This window comes from Salminus brasiliensis, chromosome 17 (assembly GCF_030463535.1).
Source record: "Salminus brasiliensis chromosome 17, fSalBra1.hap2, whole genome shotgun sequence".
In the NCBI taxonomy this organism is placed as follows: Eukaryota; Metazoa; Chordata; class Actinopteri; order Characiformes; family Bryconidae; genus Salminus; species Salminus brasiliensis.
The window spans coordinates 12,968,514-12,987,883 of record NC_132894.1 but is presented as its reverse complement, the minus strand read 5'-3'; the positions used below and the strand labels follow the sequence as shown (position 1 = coordinate 12,987,883).

General features: G+C 40.8%; 1 protein-coding gene across 2 annotated transcripts; it reads left to right on the top strand.

Moving 5' to 3' along the window:
* The first annotated feature begins 616 nt into the window (after positions 1–616).
* gpr179 (G protein-coupled receptor 179) lies at positions 617–19,364 on the top strand. 2 transcript variants are annotated; one of them, XM_072659784.1, is made up of 12 exons: positions 617–1,748; positions 2,230–2,531; positions 3,007–3,115; positions 8,268–8,364; positions 9,974–10,185; positions 11,831–11,899; positions 12,512–12,621; positions 12,972–13,210; positions 13,525–13,663; positions 13,761–13,863; positions 14,739–14,888; positions 15,454–19,364. In XM_072659784.1, the coding sequence occupies exons 1-12, from the start codon at positions 1,143–1,145 to the stop codon at positions 18,631–18,633; spliced, it is 5,316 nt and encodes a 1,771-aa protein (XP_072515885.1). In that variant the 5' UTR covers positions 617–1,142; the 3' UTR covers positions 18,634–19,364. The 2 variants fall into 2 exon arrangements, with proteins under 2 accessions (XP_072515885.1, XP_072515886.1); XM_072659785.1 differs by lacking the exons at positions 617–1,748; positions 3,007–3,115 and having other exon boundaries at positions 2,382–2,531.
* The last annotated feature ends 6 nt before the right edge of the window (positions 19,365–19,370 follow it).

The window sequence follows — 19,370 nt, the reverse complement described above, 5'->3', positions numbered from 1 at the left end:
ATAGGTACAATGTCATAGTTGCCTCCACACGTGTTGCATACATTGTGTTTACACTTTTGTTCTAACAGAAGGCAGTGATCTTCCATTAGCTGACAATTTCAGTTTATTGTTATTGTTATTATTTTTTGTTTTCTTGTGCCACGCATTGCACCAAAAGCTGTGCACTTCCAAACACACACTAACGCACAATATTTAGACTGTACTCACATACACATGCATGTATCAGTGCTAACACACTAACACGCTAAAAGACCATAAAAGACCACTCACTCCCTGACCCCGCAGGAGAGTGGCGGGTTAATCCAGAGAGCGACGAGATTCTGCTGCACGCCCAAATAGAGAGGATTACCCTCCATTCCATTCGTCCATCATCCTATCTGTGCACACACACACACACACACACACACATATACACACATACACACACACTGTACTCTGCAACTCTAACATTAACAGATGTGTCACTCTCATCACCCCCACAACTCTGAGCACCTCTCATAGAGGTGGTCATATCAGACAGAAGGGGGGGGGGGGGGGGGGGGAGATAGAGAAAGAGAGAGAGAAAGGGTGGGGTAGGAAAGAGAGAGCGAGAGAGAAAGAGAGAGAGTGACAGGGGCTTTGCAGAGGAGCCGCAGATCAAATGAGGAGCGAGGCATTCAGCAGAAGAGAAGACTTGCACACACTCCCCTCTTCCACACCTTCCCTGCTTCTTCTTCCCTGCCCCTCACACACACAGGCATACTTGGCTCTCGGTTCCTTCTCAGCACCCCTGTTGTCACGGCAGCACTGGAGCCCGCGGGATGCATAATCTCCGTCTGGCTCCAGCTCTTAGAGAGTCACAGTGAGCTTGTCGCCGTGGGAAACCCATTGATTCTCACAGTGCTGGCAGGGACAGCTGGCTAATCAACAATGCTTCTGTCACTGATTCACATCCATGGCAGTGGGACATGTGAGCGCGCACCGGAGACCCACTGACAACAGTCGCGACCCCTCCTGCCGTCCCCACCTGCTGCAACCTTGGGAAGCTCAAGGGAAGTGTAATCCCAGGAGAAAAGAGGTCAAGGACAAAGAAGTTCCTGGTCCCTTGAAGACGGCCACAATGGTTTCCACAGGTGGATTTCCTTAAGGAAAAGCACCAGGAGATGTGGAGCTCCAGGAAGATGGGCTTCTATGCCACCTTGCTGCTTCTTCTTCTGGCCCCAATGGTGTTTGCTCAGCTTGGCTCCAGCTTGGACTCTGATGACCTGGAACCCACCCCATCCATCTCCAACTCAAGTTCCACAGCTGAAGAGGAGCTGGGTGGCATGCAGATTCCAAGCGTAGGCCCAAGCCTAAAGGAGGCAGAAGAAGAAGACAAGGAGGAGGAAGACTGGTCTGTGCCTGAGAATTACCTCAACACCGGTGATGCCTCTGCCCTGAGTTCCTCTAGTTGTCACCGGCCCTTCCAGCTGTCTGCACAGCGTGGCACCATCCCGCCGGACCTGAGACCCCTCCTGCGGCAGGCCGCTGTGTCCCTCACTAACGCCGCCAACTTCCTTAACCTCATCTTCCAGGCCAGTGAGCTGCGGGAGACCAGTGTACGGGAAGACATTGAGTGGTACCACGCACTAGTGCGAGGCATGCTGGAGGGCGACAGGCCTGGCCTAGTCCGACGGGCCCTGCTGACCTTCGATGCCGACCCCACAGCACCTCAGCCGCAGCTGGTGCTCCGTGCCTCCAGGAGCCCTTCGCAGGACATCTTCCTGCAGGTAGGGAGATCACCATTAAAATGTGGATTATTCAGTGTAATTATATTATATTGTATTATATTATATTATATTATATTATATTATATTATATAATTATTAAGTGCAGCAACAAAATTTCTGATGACTACTTTGTAAGTTATGGAGTGGCGGGTCACAGTATGGGCACTTTTACAGCTTTAAGTTGTTATTTTTGTGGTAATTTATTACCAGTCATTATAAACGTGTAATTATTTTATTAATACATTTTTAATGGATTATTTGTCTACTTTTTAATGGCCAATTAGAAGGTGATGAAAATACTTTATGTCAAATTAAAATTTTAACAGACATTGTGTCATTTTCAACTTCATTATCCAGTGTCAACTGAACAAAAGTGTTCACACATGATAAAGGTATCATTGCTAGACCTAAAGCCTCTGAACTTCCCAAAGTTTGTAATCTGAGACATTTTTTATTTTAATCTCAACATCTCTACCCGCAGGACCTCACTTTGACCTGGGAGAGCCTTATCTCTCCATCCTCTGGTCACAGCTGGTTCACCTCGCTGAAGTCCAGTAGCCCACCCCTCCCGGGCCTGTCAAAAAGGGTTCTGCTCAATGACCTCAGCACACTGGACACACCCAAGTGGGCGCGTGGGGATAGCTACGTCACCAATAGCAGTGGACTGTGGTGGGGTGAGAACCCTTTCTTGGAGTGCGAGGACGGCCGTTTCTTGCCTGGATGGCTCATCACCCTGTCCATGCCCTTTTACGGGCTAAAGCCGGACCTCAGCCCAGAGTTCAGGTCTGTCAACCTTTTCTCTCTGTGTTTAGCATCCTCCGATACTGGCTCTAGTACACTGTCCTATTCAGAAGTTTGGATTTACTTTATTTTATATATTCTATAACTTATAACTTCATACTTATATCTTATCAACTAGACATTAAAATATATTTGCCCATGTTTATAAACTTCTAAGAAAGATGATATTAAAGAGATTTTATATGTGTATTACTTTAAACACCACTGCTACCATACGATTCATAATATTACTTTTAGTTTAACTTTAATTTTTTTTTATTATGATTATTTAACCATCTCAGTCATTTACAGTAATCTACTGTTCTGTTCATTATTCTGCCCATTAAAAGTTTTCAACAGCTATATATATATGTGTGTGTGTATATATATATATATATTCTATGTATATATAATGTATATATCTTTCTTTATCTGTCTGTTACTTAATACTAAGATTTTTTGTCTGTTTCGGTGGCAGGGGTGTGGTTCGTGTGGATGTGAACATTCAGGGTTTTGATGTGGACCAGTGTGCCAGCGGAAATGTGTGGTTTGCAGACACACATCAGTGTAACCGTACCAGCATGGAGGTGAATTCACTGCCAACTTCATGCAATTTACAGTCTTAGAATTAATTTAAGTAGGCCTCTAACTTTCTGTGTTGGTATTGTTCAGGTAGACGCAAACCCAATCCTTAAGCTATGAAGATTGCTAGTTTGCTAGTTTTGTAATTCTATTGTTTTAATTTTCCAAGTTAGTTAAGAAGTCTAGATTCAGTGTCATATCCGGTTTCTACATTCAGAAACCGATCCACTGTTGCAGGATGTGTTGGCATTGATCCTAATGAGAAAATATTGATAATCTTAATATGAACATTGTGATGCACTGACACTAAAATACATCAGAAATTGTCACAAAGAGACAGGCAGAGTTCAACACTGAATTGCTGAGCAGAACTAAAGGAAATGGCACTCTAATTTACGGCAGCTACTAAACTTCCCATAATTCCCCCAGCGTCCTTCTTAAAGCTTGTGCAGCTAGTGCTTTCAGTCCGGGGTTATTTCTGTGTTTTGAGCGGAGTAATAGACTTTTGTACACATTCAAAAGAAAGTCAAACAAACAACAGACATGTTAATGGTAGCCCATAGCTATTTGTTTGGGTTAAGGCCAAAAAAACTTACCAAAAATATGTATAAGACCACTAAAGCAAAGGCACCTGATAAACTAGAAAAAGCATCAGTTACTTTAGCATAGGCTTTATTTATGCTAGCTAGTTACAGGGGCAGCGATAACACAGGCTTGCAAAATGAGCGATGTTACATTATTATATATAGCCTATAGTTAACATATATTTTTTTGTTGCAAATAAAATATTTAATGCATGTGTTTGACAGTAATTTTACTAATATAATATACTATAATCATAATAAGATTATAACATTATTATATTTATCAACTAGTAATATATATATATTTTTACAGCTGTTAAATTCTGTGTGTACCCCAGTACAGTTAGTCTAGAAACGCTCCTGGTACAAACCTTCCATGAAAAAGAAAATCAGTGATTTTGTTTTTAAACTTTCTTGTAAATAAAACTCTCAAACATTTTTTTATCCACCCAGAGGTTTACTGCTTATTTGTCCTATTACACATATTTGTCCTGTATCTATCCACTAGGTTGTCATGATTACAGATGTTTAATTCCAGATGAACAGTTTCCAGGACATTGATTCGGTTGTTTTAGTCTAGGCTTAACTGTAATCTGGGTCCTGGAAATTTGCTCCAAATGTTTACTGAATTTAATTTCACCTCAATTAATATTTACAATGATAAAATACGTTTTACAGTACATAACTCTTCAAGCTTCTTTGAATCCAGAATTTGTAAAGGTTAGAGTACTGAATTGTTTGCTAATGCGCTGTATTGAACTTTTCATACCTCCAACATCTGTCTTCAGGTTTTAAGATCAAAGTCACCACTCTGGTGTTTGGTGTTCGTAAGCTGGTGTTCTGATTTACAGTGTGGTTTAAACTAGTAAATTATATATTGTGTTTAGCTTTAGCAAGAGACAGCATAGATTGTTGTGCAAAATAGTGGCGACACGTCTGAGCTCTGAACCAGTAACCCGGTGTGCCCTGATGGGATGAGGGGATTATTTTAATTTGGTTCATGACATGCTTTGTAAAAAGTGCTCTCTCACCAGCAGGTATCTTCTCACCTGCTATCACACTTTACCCTTGTGCATCACACTCTCTCACTTTGACACCTCCCTCCCTCGCTCTCTCTTTCTCTCTCTCTCTCTCTCGCGCTCTCTCTCATGATGTGCTCTTTCACCCTCTCGTTCTCACTCTAGCCCTTTTCCATCCCTCCCCCGTCTGCCACCATGCTCTCTCTCATCCAGACCTTCTATTTAAAGATCTTTGTGCTGGGTGGTACAGGGATGATCGGGGGGGATTATGGCGTTAATCCAGTGATGTTGACATCCTTTTCTCCAGCACACCACTCAGCTGGTTGGGAGGAACAGGCAAACGAATTAATAATTAAATAAATCCCAAATTTCCCTCCTGTCGTTCCTACTTGGGTGTAGATATTTAGATCTCGGGTGAGCAGCGCAGCAGTGTAGAGTGAGACAGTGGGGTTTAGACACAGTATTGATTGTGTCCAAATCATCTATGTGGTGCATTGCTAAGAAGCATTATGAGCTTATGAGTAGTAATCTAACTGGCAGACTACAGAAGACACCAGAATATTTTGAATCAAGAGTGTAGACATACAGTAGATGAATTAAAAACAAGGACGTCTACTACTTTTTACAACTGAATAAGCAGTTTGTAATGAAATAATGACATTCTGTCCAGCCCTACATCAGCTCAGCGCAAACAGACAACATTGGATGACAATGTGGACCCACCAATGTGGACAATGTGGACCCACCATCCAAAGGGGCCATAGTAGGGGTGCAGGGGTGGATGAGCTCCTGCCGTTATGGTCCATGGCAATTGAAGCTGACTTTTCGAAACATGCCTTCTGTTCAGGAGGTAGGGCTGGAGGCTAGTAGGTATCAGCATAATTGCAATATTGCTAAAGACCCTGTGTGTTGGGCCCATCTTGGTTGGCATGTTTGATTAGTACTGAAGAGGCGAACCTCTAATTCAGGAAGAGCCATGCTAATTCCGTCCTAGCTGCAAAATAGTGGACAAGCTCTTTACCTTCTCTGATAGAGAGGCATGTGAGGCATGGTAGTTCACCTCCCTAGTGGGAGGTGCTTAGGGAGTATGGGGTTCTGGGACCACTAATGTGAATCATGTGGTACTCTCAGTATTAAAGCTTTGATTGTATTCTCACCATTAAATCAAGGTTGTTTAGCGTTAGCATTGTCAGGGTAGTGCCTTGTCTCTGCTCTTGCTTGTGATATTTCTTGACAGGAACGCAAGGCATAGCTGGGATTCCTGGCAGGGGAATTGGACAGTGGCTTTTTTTGCTGTTTGCAAAACATTTCTTGCTGGTTTCATCATGCAGAGGCCTCCATCACCACCTGGCCAGTTTGCAGCTTAGGATGAAGCGATTGGTGTGAGAGTCAGTGCATGAAAGTCTGAGGTCATGGTTGGATCCCCAAAAAAGGATGTTTCATAGATGTAGGTTTTTGGGATCTTTTTGGGGTTTTGGCTCACAAGTGATGAACAGAAGGATTGTGAGATCAACTGCTGCCGCTATACCTGACTGGTGAAGAGAATGATTAGCCATAAATCAAAGCTCTTGATTTAGCAGTTCGATCTACATTCACACCCTTAATTAAGGACAGGAACTCAGTTAGGACTAAAAAAACAAGGTTGTAGACACAGGCAGCTGAAGTGAGTTTTCTCCATCTGGCAACTGCACTTACTCCTGGAGGAGCTGAGGACAGGAATACCTGGGCGTATTTGCTTGGCCTATTGCTACTGTGACCATGAACTAATGATAAATAAATGAATATATAAATGTTTAGGAAAAACTGTGGTCTATACTTTTCATAGGTTTAAAGTACTGATGCACCGATACCACTTTTATCCTTACCAATACCAATACCAGATTTTCAAGTATCTGCCGATACTGGGTAACAATACTGATACCAACTCTGACTTAAATACTCAATAGATGGCTATAAATTCTAATATTTATAGTGTTGTATGTTGTTCTTTTATATATCTTATCCTAAATAAGATATAATAAGCTTGAAAGAACCGTGTTTACTGGTTGAGTAACTGCAAAAGTTTCAGTGCTGTGAAAAAATATAAACTGCCACAATGCAGAAACGTGCAAGTAGGGAAGCATAATCTTGCTAAGCGTGACTTAATTAAGCTTCTTAATTGGTGTTTAAAATTCACATTTCAGAGCAGTGAAAAAAGTTATTTTACAGCAATTTCACATTCCAGTACACATCTCAAAGTACTGAGTCTCAGGTACTCAACTTCAGTAAATTGCCTTTAAACAAGCTGCTTACAGATTGTTATGGTAACAAAGTCAAGTTGATGCATGAAATGGTTACAGTTACACTGCCTGATGCCCAAGACATTGTATTCTGTTAATAGTCTGATAATAAGTCTGATAATATTTTGTCTTAAAATGTGTGTGTATATACATATACAGCTCTAGAAAAAAAAAAAAAAGAGACCACCCATATTTTGAGAGCATTGAAAAATCACTATGGTGAAAAAACCTTGACTGCCAATCCCAGCTTGTCTTGGCAGGCTCTCGCTTGTTTGATGAAATGGCTGGATTCATTTGGCTGCTATAGACGTAGAGATGCAAATTTAAGAAAAACACACACACACACATACACACACACACACACGCACACACACACACACACACACACACACACATATATATATAATAATAATTATTATTAATAATTATAATATATATATAATTAAAACAATTATTAAACAATATTTATGTTTTTCATACACTGTTTATTTTAAAATATACATTGATTACAGATCATTAACATTACATATACAACTCAGAAGACATGTAGGTTTTCTGTAGGTTTGACACCTATGGGTTCCAATCATCACCAATGTAAAGAAATCCATAGGTTCAACCACTCTGCATGCATATTCATAATTCTTGTAGAATCGGTGGAATTCCCTTTAATTTGTGTAAATAATAAGTAAGGACCTTTTAATAGAAACCTACAATTAATTGGTTGTGGTTTTGTGTGTGATTGTGTGCATGTATGTGTCGAGTGGAGCAGAGTTTTGTATAAAAAAAAAAAGGAGATAAACCCCTTTCAATAGGCATTACCCATCCATTTACGTTTTAACTTAGATTAACTCGAGGCTTTTCTGATGAGTGGGTCAAACGACTCTATCAGAGGGAGTGCTGATGAGAGTCTGCTCATGTAATTAATGTGAGAGAGCACTCAAACACAAACACACTCACACACTGTCCTGCATGGGCATGAACTGGCAATCTGGCCTCTGAGTGCCTCTTCCCAGGCTTAATCTCTCAGCCAAGAATTATCAAAGTGCTCACACACTCTCAGGGTCTGGTAGCAGTTGGTCATTGATCTGAAAGCCATTAAGACACTCTGTTTTTCCATGTTAAAATTGGAGTGTGTTCGATAACTCATCAGTGCAGGCTAACAAATTCAACCGATAGAAGCCTTGACATTTGTTTGAGTCACGATTCTCCCCCCTTCTTTCTTTCTCTCTCTCTCTCTCTCTCTCTCTCTCTCTCTCTCTCTCTCTCTCCAACCAGTGTGACCCAATTCCCAGGCAGGGCTTTCGACTGGGCCAGTACTGCTGCCGCTGTAAAGAGGGATACTACAGTCCACCATCAGATTACAAGAACAAATGTAAGGCCGCCAATGAGCCGGATAACTTGTTACATTTTTGTTATAGAGTATCTGATTAATGGACCTGATAGTCCCACAAGCCCACAAGCACATTCTTTCACTAGGAACCAGAGTCACTAGAATTTCCATGTGCTACCGGACTGCACTGTAAAAAGTGGTTCTTTCATTCAATCAATGACTTAATGTGGTAACAACCAATTGAAGTGGGTTTATTCAACTCACTGAAAGTAGGGATGGGCAATATGACGATATTTTGTGATATTGTGATAAATTTTGTTATCCTGATACAAACAAGCATATTGTGAATATCGTGCCTAAAGAACGCTGACGAACTGCACCTTTCATTACATCAGTGCTGTTTAATTAGATGAAGTGCAGCAGGTTTTCAATATAAATCATTGTCCTCAGAATGGGAGAGTATTTGAATAGCAGTCTTTCAGACTCTGTCACTACTAATGCATTTTCTCTGCATGGCAAAATATCACTATTAAATATTGTGTATCATGAAGTTGTCTTTAAATAATATCACCCACCCCTAATTCAGATTATTTATTTTAATTGAGTAAACCCAGTTCAATTGCTTGTTCATCTAATCTATTTATTTTGTTTCATATTGTTTTATTCAAATAATTTATTTAAACTGAATAAACCGAGTTAAATTTTTTAGGTTAAACTGACAAGCCATTTCTAAAATGTGGGCGAACTGAAGACAACAATGATGAATTTGCCATCATGCTAACATCATTTTAATTACACACACACACACACACACATACACACACCAAAATCCATCTAATCCCAACAGTGAGCCGTTTCATATGCTTACAAAGTTAATGTTGTTTAGAATTATTAATGCACTCAAGTCTGCTGCGGTTTCTCTTTAACTTGGATAGGATTTTTTCCAATATTCTGTAAAGCTTAGCCAATGTAGTAACGATTTCTACAAACGAACATATTTGTGGGCGGAGCAGGGATAGGCCAGCTGTTCTGCTAATGCAATACAATGTTTTACAGCCCTTTAAATTAAACATATTATTTGATCATTATTCATTTGAAAGGGTTAATATAATAGAAATGGTTATCCTTGATGTTCTGAAAAAACACTTGGCGTTCTTTAGTAAAGGCAGTGGATCTCTATAGAACCATTTGAATGCTTAAATTGTTCTGAAATACAAGGAAGACTATTGGTGGATGATTCTTTACACAAAACTCTTAAAATGGATATGTGAAGCACCAAAGTATTCCAGTATTGTTACAAGTCAAATAACTCATAAACTCAAAATTCACTTTCTAGTCCCTACGTATATGGAAACCTAGCCACAAAAACATGCTGTTTTGGCTCTATGGTTTTCTGTATTTCCATATAGATGTCTTTTCCACCTTAGCTTATGTATTCAGGTTCACATGAAGTGCTAATCCTGCACACAAAGTGTAGCTTATTATACCCTGACCAGAAATAAAACATATACACCCTGGGCCATTCATTTAACAATAAATAACAACAACAATAAAAAAACCTTTTTTAAATCATTGTTGTTTTTTTTTCATTATGCTGTCTGTATAATTCTCTGTCTGGTCATATCCTCTGTGATTCTGTATGATAAAACAGTGGGCGATGGTGCGAATGGTACCCAGGCTTGCTACCCTAACCTGCCAGTTTGCCTACCCTGCTGGCCTGGCTGTAAGCAGTGCAAGGACAGCTCCCCCTGTTGGGTGCAGGAAGACTGGCTCCTGCGAGCAGCCATTCTGGCTGTGCAGGGTATCTTCATGGCCCTTGTTCTTATCAGCATGCTGAAGGCATACCAGTGTCGCAGGACCAAGGTAAGTCATGCTGGATGCAGTTTATTGACTGCAGACTTTTTTTTTCTTTAATGTAGTTTGTAATATAGCTTTTTTGTCTCATCATAATTTCTGAAAATTCATCAATTGTCAGACAGGAGTTTCCTCCTGTCAACATGTCTGTATAATTAACCCCTTATTACGTAAACAACATCACTGATGTGACTGGCTAAATGCTCTAGAGGGTCTGGATTTTTCAGTGTTGATGATCCAGGAACCAAATATTCGTTTGTTAATTTAAACCACAAAAACTGAAGCCTTAACTGGGTTACGTTTCATCAGAAAAATGGTAGATGGTTTAATGCATCAGAAATTCATGCCAGGCATCAATGTCACCTTGCCTTGAAGTGCAACAAATGTACTACTTTTCAAGTGTCAGGCAGTAAAATCACATTTGTATTATGAAGACAAAATGTGATAAGTGGTTGGTAAACCATGGAGACAGGAGAGGTTCAATCTTAAATATAATAAACACTAGCTGATTTCAGTCCAATTGTGCTGTCACTGGTATATACTGTTAACACACTGTTTCTGTCTACTGCAGTAACAAGCATATTTGAAAACCAGTTATTATAATTATTATTAAATTCTATCTATGATTTTCTATTTGTTCTCTATTAAGAACAAGTGTTTTGCTCCAATTTGAAGCCAGCCCTACCTAAAATTATTTTTTTAAACACTTGCAGGCCTGAGCGGTGACTAAATGGTACCAAATAAAGATAAAAAAAAAGATTTCTGTTAAAAAAAAAAAAAATTATGCAAATTCAGCATTTTGGCTCAGATTTTATCATTACAAACATTATATGTAAAAACAAGCTCTGTAGAGAAATTAGTGCATTTTGTACAATGCACTGTTTTACATTAAACCACTGAGAATAATAAAAAGTATGGTGGAATTGGTAAAATCCCTCTTTAACAATACTGTTTTTGTTTTGAAACGAATAAGATCATGACAATGTATAATGATTCCTGTCAGATTCAATCTGTATCCTATTAGAAAGCAAAAAATTATATTTTCTGACCCTTGGCCTGATGCCTGCTGAGTTCCTGTTGCCATTGTTGTGTTTTCCAATTCCAATTTAAACAGACTGTTTATTAGAACAGTGCACATTCATCTTACAATATTCAATATTTTTCTGATACAAAATCTTGCCTGGCCACAGCTACATGCATAGCTTTATGGGTTCAATAGGTCCAACAATGAAGCCAACTGACCCTTTATTAAAGTGCTTAAGTACAGTGACAAAGAGTACAACTGATTACCATTTTTGCCCATTATTTAAACTTGTCCAACCTTATTATGCAAATAACATTTTCTTTACATCAATATGTCCAATTACTTCTCCTCACCAAAAAAGTGTAGGACAAAATATGGAAAGAGTTGTTGTTCTAAAATGATGAAAAGTACTAATATCAATGAACAAAACGTCACGTTCGACGCATTTGTCTCTATATTTTCATGTTTCATCAAAACTGTTTCAGCCTGTAGCACAAACAACAAATTTGACCTCTTTTTCTCACTAGTTATAGAAGGCACTGACGATAGGTTCAATTAATCCTTTGTTCTGTCTGTCTCTGTGCCCGCTCTTTTTCCTCTCCTTTCTACTGGTCCACTTCTGTGTGGTAGCGAATCCGAGCATCGGGCCTCTTGCTGCTGGAGATGATTCTGTTTGGGTCTCTGCTCCTATACTTCCCTGTGAGTGTGAGATTAAAAGATGGACCTTCTTTCCAGATTACAGCTCTGCATTTGGGATTATTTCATAATGGTGCTGAGGCAGGATTGGTGGTGACAGACAATGAATGAGGCATTGCATAAGCTAAGGTTACTCAAACTTACTTTATTGATGACAGTCCACCTCCTCAATGACCTGTAATATGCGCTGGGATGTTTGACGTCAGTTGTCAAATTTTGACATTTTAATCAAGTTTTATTACTGCTAAAGCCTAGTGTATACTGCAAGTTACACACTGGAAACAGTTCAGTATGAACTTGTACATTTTCATTGTCATGCTAAAATCTTGTATCTCCATTTTTGCTGCTTTTCACTTTTTGACATAATGTGAATCTGACAGTTGTTATTTAAAGGCTAAGAAGGTTTTTTCCTGTGAAGTTGACATTTTGAGAGATTTTTTTTTTGAGATTTTTGTGTGACAGCAGCAATATGATTTTTTTGCCATATAATTTCTGTGAAAATCATTGTTACTACATAGGTTAACTCTATGCCCAAAACAATATACAATTGATTATAATTGTTTTTTTGTTTTGTTTTGTTTTGTTTTTTACATTTCTATATGTTTCTATTTGTAGGTCTTCATCTTGTATTTCAAACCCAGCACGTTTCGCTGCATCCTACTCCGCTGGGTCCGTCTGCTTGGCTTTGCCATCGTTTATGGAACTGTGACACTGAAAATGTACCGGTCTGTACAGCTTGTGCTAACTCTAATGTCTTCGAACTTACTCAATAATCACCCATTCCATCCAGCTTTACAATTGTGCTCACTCAGCATCAGGCCAAAGCCCCCCATTAGGCCGCATTTTTCTTGAGAAATCAACGAGAGAATTAAGACACATTGCTGATGGTATTAATGGTATTTTAGCAATACCATTAGTACACACTCAAATTATATCTATATAAATTGTTACTTTCATTTACTCTGGCAGGCTGGATGCAGGCTGGTGTTGGGTGTTGCCAAACTGATCATTTAAACTAATAAAAACCCGAATGTGAAGAACCTTTTTTGCTGATTATTGTCCTTCATGTCCTCAGGGTGCTGAAGGTATTCCTTTCACGCACTGCCCAGAGAGTCCCCTACATGTCTAGTACTACAGTACTGAAGATGCTGGGAGTGATGGTGCTCACTGTGAGCTGGTTCTTGTGCTCTTGGACTGCTGGGGTCCTACAAAACCGAGACCGCAACGTCCCTGTACTGATTACATCAACAACTTCAGATGGACAGGGCTTCAATGTGTGTGATTTGGACCGGTGGGATTATATGATGGCTGTGGGTAGGTGAAATTTGCAGGATTACAACCCTACGATATCCTTATGTACTTACTTCTTAACAAATAACACTGGCTGGCCTATGGAACGCCATGCATTTGGAAACTAGAATACTGTTTTTGCTGAGAGAAGCCATCAAGAGATTGAATTGATGAAGACTAATCCAGTGGATTTTAAAGCTTATTTCAAAATCGTTATTTGAAATGATTAGATATGAGTAGCAAACTAACAATCCATGGCCTGAAGTACCCAACTAGCAACTAGCACATACAACAATGGCTGCATGTCAGATTGACTGCTGTTGATTTCTCTTTCTCAGCGGAGTTATTGTTCTTGTGCTGGGGGAGCTTCCTTTGCAATGCGGTGAAGGCTGTTCCCTCTGCCTTCCATGAGCCTCGCTACATGGGTATTGCGATTCACAATGAGTTGCTCCTCTCCTCCATGTTTCATCTTCTTAGGCGAGTACTCAAGATCGTGCTTCACATGTTCAAAATAAAAGCAATAAGCAAACATGGCAGATTGATATGAATATATTGCTATTTTTGCCACTCTCAGATTTGCAAGGCCATCTCTCCATCCTGACTGGATGCTCTTGCTGTTCTTCACCCATACTCATGTCACAATCACTGTAACCTTGGGTCTGCTGTTCATTCCTAAGGTACTTCACTTATACTAAAAGGACATTTCACTTAAAGCCCTTGGGAACCTGAATGTAGCGGTTCATTTGTCTTCTCTGGCCCCCAAGTGTAAATGTAGCAAAGTTTCACCAGTATTTCTCTCCTCTCTATGTGGAATTGGCGGCCCTAAAAATGGGTCAGGTTTACGTCAGTAAACCCCTGAGCAGTCACATGACTAACATGGCTCCACCCTCTCCTTAAGTCTCAGTAACCTGGAGAGCTAAAGCTACACCTGGCAACCTAAAGCTTGAGCCACGACTGGTGGAGTGAATGCTCCGCATGCCCCCTGTCCCTCATGTCTGGTGCCCATCACCTGTCCGTTTCAGCACGGAATTTAGTGGCTGGGTGCTAGAACAAACAAGAGGTCCCGATGCATCGTAGCTGGTGGAGATCTGCTACTGGCTGCCCACTCGTAGCTGGTGACAGACCCCGGAGCTTTAGTTCTCTAGGTTGCTCAGAGTAGAAGAGAGGGTATAAATCTGACTCACTACCTATAACTTGGTTATAGATAGCAAAACCTCAGTAAACCCGAAATATCAGTGAAATTACAGCCACAATTAAAAAAAAAAAAAAAAAAACTCAAAGCATTGCTATGGTAACAAACAAATTTTGTTTGTCTGTAATAGAGTGCACGTCTTCTGCTTTCTGCTTTGTGTTTTCTATTTAAACTTTGATGAACATCTCACTTAATACACAAGTTTAGTATTATATAAAACATCAATGTGAACAAAGGGCTTTTTGAGTTCCCATGGGGCTTTAAATGCATATGCCATTAAGTGTTTGTGATTTTATTGCAATTTTTAATAACAGATCAGGATTGCAGGTAAAACATTTAAATGTGTTTTTGGTTTTCCAGTTCCTTCACATGTCACGGCCTGTGAAAGAAGAGATTGCTGCAGAGGTGTATGAGGATGAGGTGGACCTACGGCGTTCATGCTCCTACCTCAACAGTAGCTTTACATCTGCCTGCTGGAGTGATCACAGCCTGGACCCTGATGACATCCGGGTAAACTCCTTTATCTCCATGCAGCCTTACTAACAACCCCTAAACAACCTTTTTAGAGCACACTGTATGATAATGTCTGCATGTAGGCATCCTCAAAAGAAAGCATTCTAACTGCCACTAATAATGGCCAGGTTTTTTAAATAAATTATAGTGCTTACAATGTGAAATCTTGAATAAATACAGATATTATCATACAGTTTTTACACCTAACTAACAATAAACAAATTCACTTAATTATTAATAAATCAATTCTAAACCCTTCCTAATTAAACTGGCTACCAGCACTTTATCAATCTTATTAAAATGTGACAATAAAATTCATTATAATAAGACAATAAATTATGCTAATCTGTAATGACTGCTTCAAGTACACCAGCTTGTAAAATAGACATTATATGACCTCTTTTCCCTCTTTCCTATAGTTTTTTCCTGTCCCTGTTTCTCCTTGAATGTTTATTGAGTTTTTCATTCTGCCAACTACATAATCATTAACACCAATCCTCTGCTCCCTCAAACTCATTCTTATCTGAATCCCCTCTCTCTGCACCATTTACTTTGGCACCAGGATGAGTTGAAGAAACTCTATGCACAGTTGGAAGTCCACAAGACTAAAAAGATGGCGAACAACAACCCACACCTCCAGAAGAAGCGCAGCTCTCGGCTTACCCTCGGACGATCCCTTATTAAGCGCATAGCTGAGATCCCAGAGAGCCTGAGTCGCCAGTGCAGTCGTGAGGAAAAGGACATTTTAGGGGCTGGAGGAATGCGAAAGTGGTCCGGCTCTTTTATGGCAACTCCTGACAGCGCCAGTATAAAGAATGAGACAGTAAAGCTTCCATCTCCAAAGATGCGAAAGTCCCTTAGTGCCTATGAGTATTACCCAGAGAAGGATAGCTCTCGGAAGTCCTCGATGAGAAACTCCATGGACAAGAGGTCATCGCATATCTCTGAGGCAGAGTCCATTGACACAGCGTTACTTATTTGCAAGTCAGCCAGTGCTCACAATCTTGCAGTAGACAATAACCTTCTGCAGCCTGTTTCTACACGGTTTCAGAAGTCTCTTAGTTTCACAGAGAAGCACAGAGATCATTATCCTATTTGCCCTACTAGAAGCATGGAGGATGCCTCCCTTGCTGCCAAAGCAAGTCCTGGAGATAAGGTTCAGCGACCACAGGGCTCTATTAAAGAGCAAACCTCAAATGCCTTGCTTTGTTTGTCGTTTGATAAGGCTGAGGTCTGCCCTTGGGAGGTTGAAGAGGAGCAGCCTGCAGGCAAAAACCTGTCGAACCAAAAGCATGTCACTTATTCCCTCTCTCAGGAACAACCCCCAGCACCTGAGACTACATCGTCACCTACCCGACTCTTTGTCTGTCCCTGGGAAGGCTTGCCTCCCCCTCCTCCTCCTGTGGCAGAAGGAGGGCATGTGATGGATTCAGATGTTGACTCTCCAAGGCCAAAACCTCCAATCTCCTCCAGTGCTCCAGGATCACCACATGGCTTTGCCAAGCCAAAGGATCACAGAGGTTTCTCTTTCCGTTCGGCTACTCAAAGCCTCCTTGTAGCTAGAGGCTTGGGAAAAGGGAGCGGCAGAGATAGAAGTAAAAACGAAAATAGCAGTAGAGAGGATACATCTCAACAGACTCGAGCCACATCAGTGAAACTGACTCCAGGCAGTGCCGCAAGTTCCACGAGAAGGACGCCACAAACACCAAGACGAGCAATGACCACTATTGAAACAAAACCTTGCCTTGTGAAACAGGAAGCAGTAAGACTATCATCGTATGATTCCCCAGAAAGGAGCCCCAAAAGCAGTGCCCCAACTCATATCTGCCCATGGGAATCAAAGGAGATAGTAATGGAGGTCAGAAAACAAAATGCTTATGAAAGTATAATACAAAAACAAGGCAGCAGACTGTCTCTACATAGACTGTCTCTGACCCTTAGTACAGAGAGCAACAAATCATCTTTGCACCAAATTAGACCACTGACTTTTCCAAAAGCAGAGGTCTGTCCATGGGATGTCCCAAACCAGCCTCAGCCAGTACATCAACAAAGCAGCATCGCCAATGTCTGCCCCTGGGAAGTGGAGGAATCAGATCAGTTGCAAGCCAAGGGCACACATGGTGATGTTTGTCCTTGGGAAGCAGATCCACAAAAGACAACAGAGAAAAAAGGCTTATTAAATATTTGTCCATGGGAACCCTCAGACGAGGCATCTAGTACCAGCCATAAATCTAAGGAAGGACTTGAACAACGGCGGAGCAGTATAAAGGCTGACGTGTGTCCTTGGGATGTGCCAGATACCAATACCTTTCAGGTTAAACAAGATTCTGCCAAATGTCCTTCTGAAGCAATGAAACCAGCAGAGAGAGTTATCTATGTAAATACTCATCCAGGAGAGAGTGCATCAAATATAAAGTGTCCAGGGCAACAAGAGAAGATTAGCACTGATGTCTGTCCATGGGAAAATACAAGTGAAGCGCAGACACATCAAGAAGGCGTTCGTGCTAATGTGTGTCCCTGGGAATCTGATGACACATCAGGGAAAGACCCAGAAAAAATGAAGGGAACCGACTCGGAAAGTACAACAAAAACACATCTATTAACTAAACAACTCACCAGCAATCCAGACGCATGTCCATGGGACTGCCCTGAGTCTTCTCAATCAGACGTCAGAGGAACGGACGGTCAAGAAAGGGTTCGTTCTTCCATATGCCCATGGGAATCAGAAGAGACACAAAAAACTGATGCTGAAGAACAGCCACGAGAAGCTGCCATGCTCATGAAAAATCCACTGACAAAACAGATGACAAGCACAGTGGAAATGTGTCCTTGGGATTTCCCTGAATCCTCACCTACGGTAACAGCATCCTTTAATCCAAATCAGGAAACTGTTGGGTTAACTTCACAGGGGTCTGCGACTAAGAATGCAGATGTATGTCCATGGGAGGCAGAGCAGCCTGAGAGTACAGAAGGAAAATGTGGTGTCATAATCAAGGAGCAGGAGAAATCACTTCAAAAACAAGAAAGTAAACAAGCAGAAGTCTGTCCCTGGGAAACTAGTGAGCCAGTCAAAAAACAAGAGGTGGCTTCTGCAGAAGTCTGTCCCTGGGAAACTAGTGAGCCACTCAAAAAACAAGAGGTGGCTTCTGCAGAAGTCTGTCCCTGGGAAACTAGGAATCCTGAAACTGAACAGCCAGTAAAATCATTCCAAAAACAAGGAAGTCTTCTTGCAGATGTATGTCCATGGGAGACAAGTGGGCCAGAGAAGCAAATTCATAAGCAAGAGAGTGTTTGTGCTGATATTTGTCCCTGGAAAACAGAACAGTCACCTAAACTAAGTCAAAGTCAAGATAAGTCTCAAGCAGAAGTATGTCCTCCAAAACCTGAGAACTCCGAAAAATTAAAAATGCAAGAAGATGTCTGTGCAGATGCTGGTCTTCGGCCTACAGCCTCTGAAATACCAGCAAATGCAGAAGTCAGCGGTGATCACAGTGAGGCTCACATCATTCAAACAGATGTGCCACTATCTCCAGACTCTAGTGCACAGGGGGCGAGAGCTAGTCGGCCCCTGACTCGATGTGATGCTCTGTGTCCATGGGAAGCGGAAGGAGAACCGCAAGCATCTGTAATAGAGCATGATAACAACTCAGACGTTTTTACATGGGAGGAACCAATCCCAGAGGAGGAAGAAGGTGATGCAGAAACTGCGGCTGAGGCCTTTATTTTCCCACCTGACTTATGAGCTTTTTAGCACTGTGCTTTGTTCCTCTAACGTCAAAGGCATGAACCAAAATTGAACAAATCGGGCCACTAGGCATTTGCTACAGTGTATTCGAGGCACCTAATGGCCACCACTAATGAAGACTGCCACAGTAAATGTTCCTCTCAAATGTATGTGCATCGAGCAAAATGCCAAGACTGAAAATCATTGTATTGAACTGGTGTCCCCATCTAAGTGCATACCCTCCTTTGGCCCTAAATTATTATCAATCCCTCTTTGAACTTGCTATTGTTTTGTGTGTCTTTGTGTTTGTATACCAGTTTGGTTTCTTCAATCATCAGTCACACCTCAGCATCACCTTAAAATCAGAGAGAACACCTGATGTAAAGAGAGAAATACCGAAGAAATGTAAGAGCACATGTATGTCAGATTATTTTCTATTCAGTTCCAAGTTCCTATTGTAGTGGAAAAACTTTAGGTGGGAACATTAATCCTGCATCTGTTCAATAAATGCAATTGTTTTCTGTGATATAACCAACTCTGAAACAACATGCAACGCAATCATTACAAAAAAACTGACATGGCAGTAATGTTTGTGGAAGAGTGTTCAGGAGATGTACAAGACCCCCTGCGACTATCATGAGCTATTTGTAAAGACTTTTTGTTTACATTCAATTTGATATATAAGCATACATTTATTAACATAATTGTTTTGTTTACAAATGATGTAAATATAAACAAACTATTTTGAAGTTTCA